The 16439-nt window shown below is 41.1% G+C and overlaps 1 protein-coding gene across 1 annotated transcript in view; it reads left to right on the top strand.

Annotated features, from left to right (window-relative positions):
* The window catches only part of ANK2 (ankyrin 2), a 240292-nt gene that overhangs the window by 107278 nt on the left and 116575 nt on the right, over positions 1-16439 (top strand). The window contains exons 10-15 of the mRNA XM_065405155.1: positions 1061-1159; positions 4306-4503; positions 7136-7234; positions 7391-7489; positions 10563-10661; positions 15701-15898. Coding sequence (XP_065261227.1) covers positions 1061-1159; positions 4306-4503; positions 7136-7234; positions 7391-7489; positions 10563-10661; positions 15701-15898 — 792 coding nt within the window. The remainder of the gene's footprint in view (positions 1-1060; positions 1160-4305; positions 4504-7135; positions 7235-7390; positions 7490-10562; positions 10662-15700; positions 15899-16439) is intronic.

Raw genomic sequence — 16439 nt, 5'->3', positions numbered from 1 at the left:
TTTCATTGTTCAGTGTTTCATTGACCCATCTTTCTCTAACACTGCTTTGTTCAGTGACCGAGCAGCCTGAGCACGTGTTTTGGGACAGGATGGTCTTCTGCAATGGAGAGAAAATTTCAGAGATGGTGCTGTCACAGCCAGGGCCAGCTCCAGGTTTTCTGCTGCCCCAAGCGGTGGAAAAAAAAAAAAAAAAAGCCGATCTGTGGCGGCAGCTCAATCGCGCCGCTCCATTCTTCGGCGGCACTTCAGCGGCGGGCCCTTTACTCCCTCTCTTCCTCTTCGGCAGCACTTCAGCAGCAGCTCAAAGAGGAAGAGAGCAACTGAGGGACCCGCTGCCGAATTCCCGCCGAAGACCCGGACATGCTGCCCCACTAACAGATGGAGTGCCGCCCCTTTGTATTGGCCACCCCAGGCACCTGATTCCTTCGCTGGTGCCTGGAGCCGGCCCTGGTCACAGCAAGTTTAGCAAAGGATTATTAGATCTTGCTTGTCATTGAGCCTCGGAAGGAAGAGTCTTTTCTTTGTTGGTTTCTCTCCTGCACTCAAAGTCTTTCCTCTCCTCCTACTTGTTAGAAATTTTCTGGCATAATTTCCTGGCATGGATGTTTACTATTTCATCCCTGTATCAAAAGCAATTGAAGCACTGTGGTTGATTAGCTGAGCATCCTTCTGCCATCACACAGTATTCAGGGAGAGGCAGCACAATTTCAAAGCCATGCGGGGAGTGAGGGAGGGCAGGAGAGGCATGCATGCAATCTCTTCTTTGTTAGTGGGTTTGCACACACAATGTGTTTCCTCTCCACCATTCTCAGAGTGTAACCTCAGAATGTCCTTCACTGATGCAAGGGTGAGCTGGGGGTAAAGCTTCATTCTACTAAGTCAGTTTCATCTAGACATTAATAAAAGGGATAGCTTTTGCTGAAGGTTTGCAAGATTTGCAGGTGCTCAGCACCCACTCAGTATCAGGAACTTGTGGGCTAGATTTCTGAATGTTTGTTCCATAGAGAGCAGTAAGATGGGCAGTCTGGATATATGCTTAACACTTTCCTTTTGCTTAAAGGATGGACTGACTCCACTCCACTGTGCCGCACGAAGTGGGCATGACCAGGTTGTAGAGCTCCTCCTGGAACGGGGTGCCCCACTGCTTGCAAGGACCAAGGTGAGTATCTCATTCACAGAATAAATTAATATCAGTGACAACCCTTCAAAGCAATTACTAGGTACGCTGGAAGGGTGAGGAGGGATATAGGGACATGTCAGTAACCCCACAGGAAACGCTTTAGACTGAATAAATATTTTGGATAGGGTAATCCAAAAGTAAGGTTTTTCTCTTGAAAATAGGGACTTGAACCTTCCACATAAGGAGAATTGGCATACATGAACAAAATCACTCCATTTTCTCTTAGGAGACAGGTTACATGTGTGATATAGACCAGTACTTTTTCAGGACAAGTGGCCTGTTCTCATCCCACACAACAGGAATTAACTAATGTGGTTTCATGGAATCATAGAAGTTAGAGATGGGTCATGTATCCCATCTCTTCGGTCAGGGTAAGATCATTCCCTTTATATTGTCTGATCTTTTATCTTCTTTTGTCCGTTAGTAGACTAAACAATTCCAGAGTATTCCCATTAATGAATAAATATACAACCACCAATTTTTTTTAAAATTAGTGTAATTAAGGTAAAGCCATTTAATATAAAAGCTTTCTTTATTTTGGATATTCCCTCTTCCCTTTAATCAAATTCTCTCTGCCAATCAGAGGATACATTTCTCATCCTACATACTGCATCAAAGGCAGATGAAAACAGGTGCTGGACAACCATACTTATAAAATGATGTGAAGTATCTGAATAGAAATGGAGAATGTCATTTTGTCTTTGTGTTCTTAAGAGATTGATATGGTCATAACAGATTGCATCCTAAATATGCTAAGCACTTTGCCGACATAGAGCTAAACAGAGTCTCCTCGCCAAAGAGTTGTCTAGAATTAATGTATTAAAATTAATTACCATTAATGTTCCTTAGTTACAGTTCAGCTAACTAGTAACTAATACTAACAGTAATTGAACACTAATTGAACTAGTAACTTAAACTAGTTACTAGTACAATTAGTATTCACTTACTGTTAGAAAAATTTTGACTAGCTCTAATCACCACCTTTGAAAAGCAGGTCACTTTTTTTAGGTGCCTACACGTGGATTTAGGAGACTAATTGTAGACACCTAAGTTTGAAGATATCAGTCTTGTGATCTATTTTAAATCGATACGAGTCTTGGCTATTTTACATTAAAAATAGCTTACTTCTTTCATTGCTCTGGGTCTGTGGGCTGTGCCATGGACATATTTGCACTGTCTAACTTTGGATCCCTGTGAGCATCCCGTGTGGGCAGGTTATACAATGGGTGTCTGTATAGAAGCTGGGAGGGGATGTGCAAAGGAATCCTTATGGCTGCACTGGTTCCTTTGGCCGATGTGCTCTTCGTCTGCTAGAAAGAATGGCTGCAGGATACATGCAGTGCTAATAAAATAGTAAATATAAATAAATATTAAATAATAAATGTCTTTGTGACTCCACTGCACCTCTCCCAAAATCTCTCTTGCACTGAGGAGCAAGGGGCCCCCAATGGAGCCAATGGCTGTGGCACAAAAGAAGTCCACACTTCAATTGCTGGTTTCCCAAATTTTGAACATATATGTTCCACTGCGTCAGGGCCCTCCATTATGATGAGGGAGTGGCAGGAGCTGGTCCAGGGTCTTCTAGAGATCACTCGGGCAATTGGTCTGAAGCATAGCCACAGGTGTGGCATGAAAGATCTGTACAGCGAATGGATCCTACATGTTAAATACTGCAGTGATGATCAGAGGGCTCCATTCTCCCATCATCAATACACAATTCCATAATCATACCTGACCTGTAAAATGAAACCTGTGTTAAAGACAGCTTCCCTTCTAGTCCCCCAGTGGAGCTGTTCCGGATTGGAGACAGACAGATGAATGAAAAATAGAAATAAGTCACTTTGCTTCAGTTCCTTCCCATGAACTTCAATATTTTATACATTTTTGTCTTATTTTAAAATGACCTATATAATGCTGAGAGTGGTACAGCAGCCTGCCTGCCGTAGCTCTACCGAGACCCCATTGTGTACATTTGTCAAGAGACAGGTCAAAATCCCCAGCAGCTGATTAGGCTGGAGCTTTCATCCAAACCACTTGATGATCATTTCCTAAAAACTAAGCACATCAAAGTGTTACCATATTCAGATACTAGAGCCTGATTCAGTAAACACTAGCAAATGTAGCAGGATTTTTCCAGGTAGTGAGCACTACACTTGCCTAGTAAGTGTTCTCAGGATCAGCCCTACATTTGCAAACTCTTTCGTAAGTACCATTGCCCTGATTTTCAGAGGTTTGAGGCACACTCAGCTGTATTGACTTTAGTGGGAATTGTGAGTGGTCAGCACCTCTGAAAATCAGCCCACATGTCTTTTGTGTGTATGGTAACTTGCTGCTTACAGTACCATTTACAATGTTATGGCAGGGTTTATTAATAATACTCAACTAGCCTTTTTTCTGTAAACTATGCGGGAAAGCATGACTCATTTGTGTTTAATTACTAAAAGGCCTATAGAAGGTTTGTAATTGAGTTCCTTACTATTTTGTATAATAGTGTACTTTATGTATTTATTTTAACCAAGAACATAAATATGATTACAACTGTATCGTATAATTCCTTGTTGACAGTTGTAACACAGAGTCCATGACATCTTCCCACGTTGGGCTGTGAGAGTATCAGGTCTCATAAACTAAAAAGGGCCAGGGTTGGCCAGTATTTGTTGTTGGAGACCTTGAGGAAAAATAACATGTTCTATAGTATGTGTGTTGGTGATTAAGTAGATGCTTTTCCTTCTGAATGAATACAGACCCTATTGCCTAGCATAGGTTTGTCATAGCCTAGGGAAGCACAGTCCTGACATTAAAGATACCATGAGACTTTTCTCAAGACAATGCACTATAGCTAATTTCCATATTTGGATAACTGTATTCTGCCTGCCTACATTTTCCACACATTTGCCATGGGTTTATGGCATTCTTTTTCACTCCCTTTTACAACTGTCTGTGATGTTGTTGTGCACTGTTAGTGTTAGTGTTACATCCCATAGGTGGCTGCATTTCAGTGCTGGATGAAGTTATTCCTATACATTTCGTAAAGCATGTTTGGATTCTTCTGAATAAATGGCACTATATAATCATGAGTTATTTTTACTGGAAGTTTGATACACTTGTATTTTCTGCTGGCACAGAATGGACTCTCTCCGCTTCACATGGCTGCTCAGGGTGACCACGTGGAATGTGTCAAACATCTACTGCAGCACAAAGCTCCTGTTGATGATGTCACACTGGATTACCTGACTGCCCTACATGTTGCTGCACACTGTGGTCATTATCGTGTCACCAAGCTTCTGCTGGACAAGAGAGCAAATCCCAACGCTCGAGCCCTGGTAAACTTGCCTCACCCCTCTAATGCAACACCGCTGCAGATTGTAGATGGTCCCATCCTGCAAACACTACTGAGCATAGTGCTTACTTCTTTGAGTAGTCATATGTCAATAGGATGTAGTGCTTACTGTTGTAAACGGCAGTTACTGTTGGATGTAGGACTTACACTTCAGTGGGTCTACTCATGATAGTAAACACTATGTTCGCTAGCAAGTGTTTGCATGATCAATTCCTGAGGCTATGCAACCGTTCTTGGAATCACAGTCATTGCTAGCTAACACTATCACACATTCCAGTGTTTTAATGCGTTTGCCATTTTGGCATTTCACGCTTTACCGCACGGTGGTGCAGTTCGTATTTGTTACAACTGTAAAAGGCTGATTGGTGTGGACGAAATACTACTTCTCGAGGTAGACTTTTTAAAATAAATTGTCCAATATTTTTGCTAGATGGCAGAAAATTAGACTTTTACACTTATTGAACTTCCATTTACCAAATATCATTAATCATAGCATGTCCAATTTTTTATTTTTCTGAAGCATAAATAAAAATATTATATTATGAATAATTCCTTGTGCTCAGGTACCTGACTATTATCCCCTAAACAGGAAGAAAAAAAATCATATTTGACTTCATGAATGTCTAAGGCCTTTAAGACTTTACAAAGAGCCTGTCAAGAACACTTTATGACCACAGCAAGGTCAACAAGATGTAGTAAAATGAACTAAATACAATAAAATTAACAATGGAAATTTCTGAAACACTACAGCTTCCCAGAAAATGTATCCAGTGATATGACACAGTATGTGAAATTTCAGGGGTATTGATTTCTTTTTGGGGAAGTTGGGAGGGTTAATTGTTGGGCTTATAATGCGAAGCTACTATCACCCTTAACTATGGAGTGGCCGTTGTTCCTCCATAATATTAATCACAATAAACATTGGTCATCATAATTAATTTATTTTATAAAGCTTCCCCGTCCTTTAAAAAGAACAGGAGAAAAGCAACTGACCAGAGCCTGGTTAAATGACATACTATAGAATTCTAATAGTTAGAAGATGCCCGTTTGCAAGGGAGATGATGTTGAGGAAGACAGAGACAACCATTGGGATGTTGTAGGCAAGGTGTAAGTGTACATTTAAAAGGGAGATATAATTTCATAACTCAGATTTGTCAACAACCAGACTAGAGGGCAACTCTAGGACATCTGAGCAATGCCAGCTAGAAGCACGGACCAAGCTTGTGTTGAGCCATATCTAAGCCTAGCTATTCCAGGCTAACATTTAAAGCTATCTGGACTAGTTAATTTACTATTCTACATAGTGTCTCTAGCAAGTAAAGTGATGGAATAAGCTTTATGAATAATTCATTTTGAGATAAATATTCTTGAAGCACTTAATTAGTTAATGTTTGTACAGCACTTTGAAGATATAAAGCCCTACATATGTTCTCAGTTGTTATAATTATTGTGTTTTAAAACATATTAATGTCAACCTATAAGTAACATTTATTTTAACAGAGACTAGCCATGGAGTAAGCTGTCACTCTAGCAGCTGCTCTCCTCCTCTCTCTCACTGATTAACTAGCTGTACTTCTAGTTGAGCGCTAGCAATTCTGACCTTTTTCATTAGAAAAACCAATGATTATCTAACACGTTCTTGCTTGGCATTAAAAAAAAAATATTTGTATTTTTCAGCAAGTGTCTACTTAAAAAAGTAAACACTGTGGTCCTGATCTTTCAAGGCTTTGTTGTCCAGCCTAGGTCCCAATTCAGCATCCATCACTACTCAGCAAAGAATGTAAGCATTTGCTTAATGTTAGGCATATGCTTACGCCCCATAGACTTTAAAGGGACTTAAACATGGACTTGAAGTTAAGGATATGCTTAAGTCAAATAGGGATGTACTCATGCACATGCATAAATGCTTTGTTAAACTGGGGTCCTAGATCCTATTACCAGGAGTAGTTCCATGGAAGCGAATAGATTTCTTAATGGTAGTAAGGATTATGCTCAGTAGAAAGCGTTAGTACAAACTGCCTCTTAGTGAATGCATGTATTCACCTGCATATAAAATATACCGTAGATATACTGCATACATTTGGACATACATAGATATAGACACATAGGTCAGAGAATCTTTTTTAAAGGAGAATAGAAAAATGAGATGTGATCTAGGAGAAAGGCAAGCAGTTAAGTATCCTGCCCCCTATTTTTTAAATGACAGTAGATAATTTTGGAAGCATCTGTTGGTTTTTATCACCATCATCTTTTAATATATGATTTTTTTTTTCACATGAGGCAGGCTCCACAATATATGTAAGCTGTTCCCAAATGGATGGTTTTATATTTGCTTTCTAGTATGTTCTTGACTGTCAAAAGGAGAATGTCCGTGTTTTGTTAGTTTATATGTTTTTCTCCAATATGTGGGCAGAAAGCCTTGGAGGCTGTTGTGTATTAAGGAAATAGCAGCCCATTAAGATGACTTGGGGTTTTTTTCTATATCTCAGAGCCTACTATGACTGAGGAACAATGGCGTCTGATGTTCTAACACTACTGCTTGCAGTGTGCCAGCCTGGAGCTGTGTGGGAACTGTAGCTGCATGTTTTTAGCTAACAGAATTGTTTTTTGCACAGAATGGTTTTACTCCACTGCACATTGCCTGCAAGAAAAACCGCATCAAAGTCATGGAACTCCTGGTGAAATATGGGGCTTCAATCCAGGCTATAACAGAGGTAGAACAGTGTTTCAACTCCTAAAAAAACATTCCTTCTCTTCTCCCTTTTCTTCTTCTCCCTCTCTCCATATCTTCTTAGTCATGTTTTATTTAAATGAAGAAGCCCCTCAGCCTCTGTGCAGAGGAGTAAAACTGCTGTTGCTTTGTTTCACAGTCTGGCCTCACACCAATACATGTGGCTGCATTTATGGGCCACTTGAATATAGTCCTCCTCCTGCTGCAGAATGGAGCCTCTCCAGATGTCACTAACATTGTGAGTATGGCTTGGATTAGAATAATCACTGCATAAGCTCATACAGCATGGAACTGAGCTGCCATGTAGCCCAGCCAAAGGTCACATTTTAATGATTATTTATTACTAACTGAACTTCTCTGAAAAATAACCTCATATCATTCTCAAACAACCGTAAAAGCAGGAAGTTGCCTATAAAACAGGCACTTTAACCCTTTTGTGGTACAATAGTTTTAGTGTGTTTCTCAGCAGCACTGGGATTCTGAATAGTTTCCTTACCAAGTTTATCAGGGGCACACGGAAGGGAAGATTTTGTGTTTCAGTTTTGAATACTGCAGTTTAAATCCAAAAGGATAAAAATTTTGCTGGGGTCAATGGGCACAGCTCCGTTGACTTCAATGGAGCAGCGCCATATAAACTGGCAGGGAAGTTTTAAAAATTTTAACCTAGCAGTTTAAACTAAAACCTAGAAGTTTTAAACTAAAGCTGTTCCTTTACCAGACCATGGATATATTTCCCATTTAGAAGTAATGGATTTACAATTCTAGAGAACATCACTTTTATTTTTAAAGTCCTTAAAATATGACCTTTAAGAGGTAGCACCAAATGCAGGACCTGACTTGCCATGGAAATGAGTGTTTGTGTACCAAACATCCAGCTATTCTAGAATAAATGAGACCAGGGACATGTCCTGGGGTTACATTACATGTGTTTCTTATTGTTTGAGTTGTTAATATAACAACTCAAACAATAGTTACTTGTGTCTGTTTTTTAAAGCAGAATTTTACCAGTAAATAATATTTTAAAATGATAAATAGAGGTTCTGAGCTAAATTAGTTAGTAATCCATTTACTCTGGACTCACCACCTTTTCTCTACTAGAAAGGTAAACAAATCTACCAGGGGGTTCCAATAAGTATGCATACTATACTGTATTTCTTTTTTTTATTTGTTTAATAAGACAAATTATTCATGGCAAAAATGGTCACTGCTTTTATACTTTTTATATGGAAGCAATATTTATATAACTACTTTATTAATTGTAAAAAAGCTAACAAGAAATTTTGGGAAAGAAACTAAGTCAAAAAAGGATCAGAACTGATAACAGATATTAATAAATGTTTGGATACAAAGTTTAACATTTTACAATTGTTTGTGCTTGGCAGGTGTCTTCGCTTTTACTTAGCAAAGCTCACTAATTGTTTTCAAAAGTTAAATTGCTTCACTAATGCAAGTATAGAATGATCTTTATAGAAATCTAAACCTGATAATTTGCAAAATGAAAGGCTTATTCACAAACAGAATGAAAATGTTTTTAACCGTACATTCTTCAAATTATAAGATTTTTATATGATCAAATCCTGCAATCAAATCTTTAGATAAAACACCCATTAGGACTGCAGGAATTTACCCATTGTCTGTTTACTAAAAATAGCTGTTGACCGTATGTAGATTTCAAAATTTATATAAACTGATGGGTTTATATAAATAAATTAACTCCCAATAAGGAGGGTTTAATTACATTATAAGTTCATCACTGTGAGTAGATTTGGGTTACTTTTTAACTATCTCAGTAAACAACAACAAAAATTGGTCCTTTTCTGGGCTTGATACATGGACTCAGCTCCTAGGTGAGAGGAGAGAAAGCCAATGCTATAGCAATTACAGATTAATCTGACAGAGTGTCAACAATAAGAGTCTTCAACTGGTAGGTATGGTCCATCCATGGTAAAAAGATGAGGCTCTTCTCTTTATACAAGATTATACAAGTCGGTGGCAAATCAAATGATACTCTGTCATCAGCAAGAGTTCACGTGTATGTTGGACGAAAAATGCTAGACAGCGATTTATCCTGCTGCGCTGTCATAACAAAGACAAAACAGTTCTCTCTATTGCTGCACTATGCCAATGCCTGGTATGTCCTAGACTAGCCACATAGAAAGAACAGGAGTACCTGTGGCACCTTAGAGACTAACAAATTTATTTGAGCATAAGCTTTCGTGGGCTACAGCCCACTTCTTCGGATGGCTGTAGCCCACGAAAGCTTATGCTCAAATAAATTTGTTAGTCTCTAAGGTGCCACAAGTATTCCTGTTCTTTTTGCGGATACAGACTAACACGGCTGCTACTCTGAAACTAGCCACATAGAGACTCTCTTGGTATAAATTACAGTACTGTCCATAAAGAAGATGGTATAGTGTAAGATTAAGCCAACATCTCCAACAGCAAAGATTATTTATTAATTTCTAATGTTGCTTTGCAAACATAGGGAAAGAAAAGGAACATCCAGAGCTTTTCATATTCACTTTCTTACCCAGCTCCTTATACTCTAAAACACTTGGACTTCCTGAAATTCATGTATCCATCTCAAATTCTGTGGGCTATACAAGGATTGAGAGGATCTAGCTAGCATTCATTGCACAGCCAGTGCCAGTGACCACAGTTTTTAGAACACTATCCAGGGATTGTTATATTGCCTTTACAATGCCCTCTAAAGCTGTCAGCTCCACACAATGCACAGGAAGAGACCATCTGGAAAAATGTCCCCTTCCATTTTGAAGCTCAGGGGCTCAGCAATCCCTTGAGAATCCTAGGCTCAATATGTTCGTATCCCCTGGCTATTTTGACGTACCAGCAGAAGCACCATTATGTAGAAAACCAGGGAATACCTATGATCAGGAGGGAATAATATGCGGAATGCCATTCAAAATAATTGTTTGGTGAATATGCCCAGGCAGCACTGGTGGGTTGTGATTTATTTAACAATTTGTAAGACTCTGAGTGTCAACTCTTGATTCCATTGAAGTCAATGGCAAAACTCCCATTGATGACAATGGGGCTAGGATTTCACCCTGATCCTCAATGATGCAGTTACCATTGTCTGTGGCCACTGGGGTGCCAAGTGAAATACAGTCTCCAGTCCCTTCCCCCGCCCCAAAGACATCTATATACACACACTTCTGAATTTGTTATTAAGGTCAGACCCTCAGCTGGTGTAAATGAACTTCACTCTATTGATGTCATCAGCGTTTACACGAGCTGCAAATTGCTTATTTCTCATGACTTGGGACTCTAAAATCTCTGCTTTTCTGCAGCGTGGGGAGACTGCCCTACACATGGCGGCACGTGCTGGGCAGGTGGAAGTGGTCCGCTGCCTCTTGAGGAATGGTGCCCTTGTCGATGCCCGAGCCAGGGTAAGTGTTTCATTGCAGCTTCCATACCTTCTGTTTTACTTGTAAACACAATAAAAACAATGGGTTTACTAAGGAAGGATGTTTTTTCTTCAGTAGACAATAAAAGGCCACATGTTGTGTATTTATCTGTTTTGGGGGGTTTCACCCTAACCAGTTCTTAATACAGGCCTGTAAAATGTAACTTGTTTACTTGTATTACTACTCTCTTCTAAATAGAGCAGATCTCACTTAGAATTGGAGTGCCCAGGTTCTAACTCAGTAGCAGATTCCAGAGCTGCGTGCTGTAGATTTACAGCCTGCTGCCGTGAGGCAATTCAGTTACAGACAGGGTCTTTGGCTATGTCTGCCCTGGAGCTGAAGGTGTAATTTCCAGTTTGGATAGACATATCTGCTCTAACTCTGATCAAGCTAGCGCACGAAAAATAGCAGAGTAGCCATGGCGACTTGAGTGGCAGGATGGGCTAGCTGCCCCGAGTACGATCCCATCTGAAACCCCAGGTATATACTCAGGGCGGCTAGTCTGTCTTGCCGCTCTCACTGCAGTGGATACACTCCTATGTTTAGCATTCCTGCTCAATCAGAGTTAGCATGGGTATGTCTGCCCAAGATGGAAATTACACCTCCAGCTCCAGGGCAGACACACCCTACACCATTTCAGGGCGCCCCATGACCTATTTCTGCACCATTATTGGATTCTGCAGCACAACATGTTATTTTCTGTTGTGGAATGGTGGTTAGTTTACAGTTTACCTAGTAAAGGGACTGCCTGTAATTCCATGTAGCAATATTTGCTTTTGAATAATAAATGTGCAAGATAATTACTGGAGCTAGCTTATATTATCTGAAGTTGAAAGAAAGAATAGATTAAAAAAAATGCAGGTTGTCAAAGGAATGATTCTGGCACATTGGGCAGAATTTCTGTATTGTCTACTGTTTGTTTAGCTCTGTAACCTCACACTGTGCTTTCTCCCCAGCTCCCTTCAGGGCTCAAGTTCTAAAAGACATTTGAACTCTTAAGTTTAAAAGAGTACGATAATGTAAATGCTGAAACAAAACATCAGAGGATTCTGACTAATCTAACAGCTGAACTTCCACCATTGTTATATATCAAGTGCAATTCTCCCACTGTCCACTAAAATCAATCACGTAGCCCTGATTTGTATACGTGTGATGTGGTTTTAAACATTTAATCCTGATAATGCATTATAGAATATAGATGGAAGCAGTTAACACACAAAAGGCCAAACTGTCTAAACACTGGCACGTAAAAGAATTATGAGCCAGATGCTCCTTATGTAATCACTTACAAGATTTTGTGACTATTTTTTCATTGGCTTTAATGGAAGTTGCATAGGTGTGCAAAGTGAGTGTAAATCACTTGCAACCAGGATAGGTGAGTGGAGAATTCTGTTTTAGTAGCATTATACACCCACTTTGCACAGTATAAATGACTCTACTGAGAGGAAGAATGGTCCAGTGGTTAGGGCACTGACCTAGGACTTGGGAGACCTAAGTTCCATTCCCTGCTCTGCCACAGACTTCCTGTGTGACCTTGGGCAAGTCAATTAACCTCTCTGTGCCACATTCCCCATCTGTAAAATGGGACTAATAGCTCTGCTTTGCCACACAGGGGTGTTCTAACCATAAATCCATTAAAGATATGTGAGGTGCTCAGATACTATAGGGATGGGGGCCATATAAGTACTTGATGTAGGTAGAGAGATGTTCAAGGCAGTGGAAAATATATCTGAATATATGTGATCACGCTTTAAGAACATTGTCTGTGGTTATTGGGGAATTGTATTCTGTTTCCATGTACTTGGAAAACTGCAAGCAGACAACAACAATACTGTACTTATACTGGTTATTCATTAGCCCCACCAACATTAGTTAAGCATTCCTTCACAGGCAGGTCTTTCAAAAGAGCTCAGCACCCAACAGTTCTTGCTGTGCTTAATATTTTGAAAATCTGGCCACTTCATTTAGGTGCCAAAATGGGAGCTGATCATTGTAAAAATCTAGCCCTAATTATCAGCACTGAACACTTTGGAAAATCTGTCCCTCAGTGTTTAAAAGAGCATCTATTTTTAGCCTAGATGTTCCGACAAAAATTAAAATTCCTACCACAGAAACACATTGAAGCAGTTGCTGTGGCCACAATCAACCCAACAAGTCCCAGGAACATCTTTTTGTTTGATTTCTGTATTAGATGATGCATATTTTTGACAATATTGAAAAATCAACTGTAGTTGGCCACGTGCAATATGCCTGGTATATATCAGGTGAAGATATTAAGCCTGGGGTGTGCTTTAAATGATGGGGGCAGGGGATTCCTGGGGTTAAGATTCCTACTCTGACATTAAACCCTTCATGCAAAAGCAGAAATACCTTTGGTTGGTTTAGGGCACTCAAACATTGTGATTGTTTTTTGTGTATCATTAGTGCACATTTAACCTCAGTCTATGCAAAATCTTTCATTTGGAAATCAAATTGAAAGAATATTATACAATAAAAGCAAAATATAATGTCTCGGAGAGCCAAATGCATACAAACGTGAAAAATTTGCTTTTCACCAGGGCAGTTTTGTGCATATTTTTCATGCCAGTAAAAGGCAAGCTTTGCACCAAGAATGGAATTTTTCACTAGACATTTGTGAAATAACTGTGGGCTGCAGAAAAATAAAGTCAGGAAACTGAGGTAAAAACAACAGCAAATGTTTCTGAGACGTTTCATTGGAAACTGTTTGTACAGCATAATCCTCAAATTTGGCACAGCTCCTCTGAAGAATTGGCTGTTATAGGGAAGGCTTCAGCTACCAGATTGAGGACTTTTTATGTTTCCTCTGCTCACATGTTGGACCCAGATCTATGGATGGACAGCATGTGAGTGTATCACTGCAGTGCCTCTGGGATTATTAAATACCCAAGGACTTCATTTTATGACAATAAATGATTGAAGAGTTGCACGTAGTCTGTTTATATTTAAATATACACCTGGAAAGCAGCAAGAAGAACAGGAATAGAAAGTATCTAGACATTGTTTTCATGGGGCCAGATTCTGAAACTACTTGTGGAGTAAGGTACTACTGAAGGTCAGGGCCGGTGCAAGGATGTTTCGCGCCCTAGGCGAAACTTCCACCTTCCGCCCTCCCCCCTCCCCGAGCCCTGCGGCAGCTCCCCACCGCCCCCGCCCTGAGGTGCCCCCCCCATGGCAGCTCCCCCCCCCTCCGCCCTGAGGCACCCCCCCCCCGTGGCAGCTCCCCACCCCAGCTCACCTCTGCTCCGCCCCCTCCCCGAGCCCTGCGGCAGCTCACCCTCCCGTGGCAGCTCCTTCCCCCAGCCCGGGGAGCCGTGCGGCAGCTCCCCACCCCAGCTCACTTCTGCTCCGCCTCCTCCCCGAGCACGCCGTCGCTGCTCCACTTCTCCCGCCTCCCAGGCTTGCGGCGCCAATCAGCTGTTTGGCGCCGCAAGCCTGGGAGGGAAAGAAGCAGAGCGGGGTGGCGTGCTCGGGGAGGAGGCGGAGCAGAGGTGAGCGGGGGCGGGGAGTGGTTCCCCTGTGTGCCGGCCCCCCCCTTAATTGCTGCAGGCGGCCCTCCCCGCGCCCCCCCTGCCCTAGCTCACCTCCACTCCACCACCACCCCGGAGCGCGCTTTTGTCCGCCCCCAACCACTTGGCCCCTAGGCAGCCGCCTAGTTTGCCTAGTGGGTGCACCGGTCCTGCTGAAGGTGAGTGCATAACTGGCTGGATAACCGTACTCAGAGAGTTGTTATTAATGGTTCCCAATCCTGCTGGAAAGGCATAACGAGTAGGGTTCCGCAGGGGTCTGTTTTGGGACCGGCTCTGTTCAATATCTTCATTAACGACTTAGATATTGGCATAGAAAGTACGCTTATTAAGTTTGCGGATGATACCAAACTGGGAGGGATTGCAACTGCTTTGGAGGACAGGGTCATAATTCAAAATGATCTGGACAAATTGGAGAAATGGTCTGAGTTAAACAGGATGAAGTTTAACAAAGACAAATGCAAAGTGCTCCACTTAGGAAGAAAAAATCAGTTTCACACATACAGAATGGGAAGAGACTGTCTAGGAAGGAGTACAGCAGAAAGGGATCTAGGGGTTATAGTGGACCACAAGCTAAATATGAGTCAACAGTGTGATGCTGTTGCAAAAAAAGCAAACATGATTCTGGGATGTATTAACAGGTGTGTTGTGACACGAGATTCATTCTTCCGCTCTACTCTGCGCTGGTTAGGCCTCAGCTGGAGTATTGTGTCCAGTTCTGGGCACCGCATTTCAAGAAAGATGTGGAGAAATTGGAAAGGGTCCAGAGAAGAGCAACAAGAATGATTAAAGGTCTTGAGAACATGACCTATGAAGGAAGGCTGAAAGAATTGGGTTTGTTTAGTTTGGAAAAGAGAAGACTGAGAGGGGACATGATAGCAGTTTTCAGGTATCTAAAAGGGTGTCATAAGGAGGAGGGAGAAAACTTGTTCACCTTAGCCTCTAAGGATAGAACAAGAAGCAATGGGCTTAAACTGCAGCAAGGGAGGTCTAGGTTGGACATTAGGAAAAAGTTCCTAACCGACAGGGTGGTTAAACACTGGAATAAATTGCCTAGGGAGGTTGTGGAATCTCCATCTCTGGAGATATTTAAGAGTAGGTTAGATAAATGTCTATCAGGGATGGTCTAGACAGTATTTGGTCCTGCCATGCGGGCAGGGGACTGGACTCGATGACCTCTCGAGGTCCCTTCCAGTCCTAGAATCTATGAATCTATGAATCACAAGTAGGACTATGGTGCAAGTGACCTACATTCATATTTAAAGAAGAAAAGAAAAACAATGTTCCTCCCTACATTTTCCCTCTCTTTGATCTAATAGCACATTGTTTAATCTCCACACTGGTACTGAGCATTCCCCTGTATCCCTTATTCTTTTATATGTGGTGAATGTGTCGAGTCTTCAACTGGAATCCATTAGGATGTGGTATTCAGGTTGCTTCTACCGGCATTCACTGTTCACCTGATTTGAGTTGTAGGAGGAACAGACTCCACTGCACATTGCCTCTCGGTTGGGTAAAACAGAGATTGTCCAACTGCTGCTACAACACATGGCTCACCCTGACGCCGCAACCACTAATGGGTACACCCCACTGCATATCTCTGCCAGAGAGGGGCAAGTTGATGTAGCATCGGTTCTCTTGGAGGCAGGTGCAGCACACTCTTTGGCCACCAAGGTAAGATGAGATGCATTGTGCTAGTCTCCCAATAGGAGAGATAAGACTGTGATGTGGTTACCAAGCAGGGAGGCAGCTGTCTAGTGAGGGAAGCATTTTCACTGAGAAACTGACCTGGTTTTATTATAAACAATAGTCAAACAGATGAAAGCAATATACAGGGAATTCATCAGATTTTGACACATATTTGCCTGCTCTGAAGCCTCAGGTTTTGGTTTAAGCTGGAGACAAAATACTGGACTTGATAAACAACAAATGATCTTAACAAGTTTAGAAAGTACTAGGTTTCTATGACAAAGGAACCTCTCTTGCCTACAAGGTGCCTTCTATGTATCCAAATAAACACCTAAAAGCATCATCCCTAGCATTTTTTAAATAAACAAACCTCCTTAAAGGCCTTATTTATTTTAATTATTTAAATTAATGAAAGAACTCTGGTATCTAACAGCTGAAATGAAATTCTCAAAATATAAATTGTATAATAAATCAGAGTATTCTACAACCAGATTGACATTCAGCATCTTAGTAAATTAGTAAGGTA

Source organism: Emys orbicularis, chromosome 5, assembly GCF_028017835.1.
Source record: "Emys orbicularis isolate rEmyOrb1 chromosome 5, rEmyOrb1.hap1, whole genome shotgun sequence".
Classification (NCBI taxonomy): Eukaryota; Metazoa; Chordata; order Testudines; family Emydidae; genus Emys; species Emys orbicularis.
The sequence above is the reverse complement of the archived record's forward strand: the minus strand, read 5'-3'. Positions and strand labels throughout refer to the sequence as shown.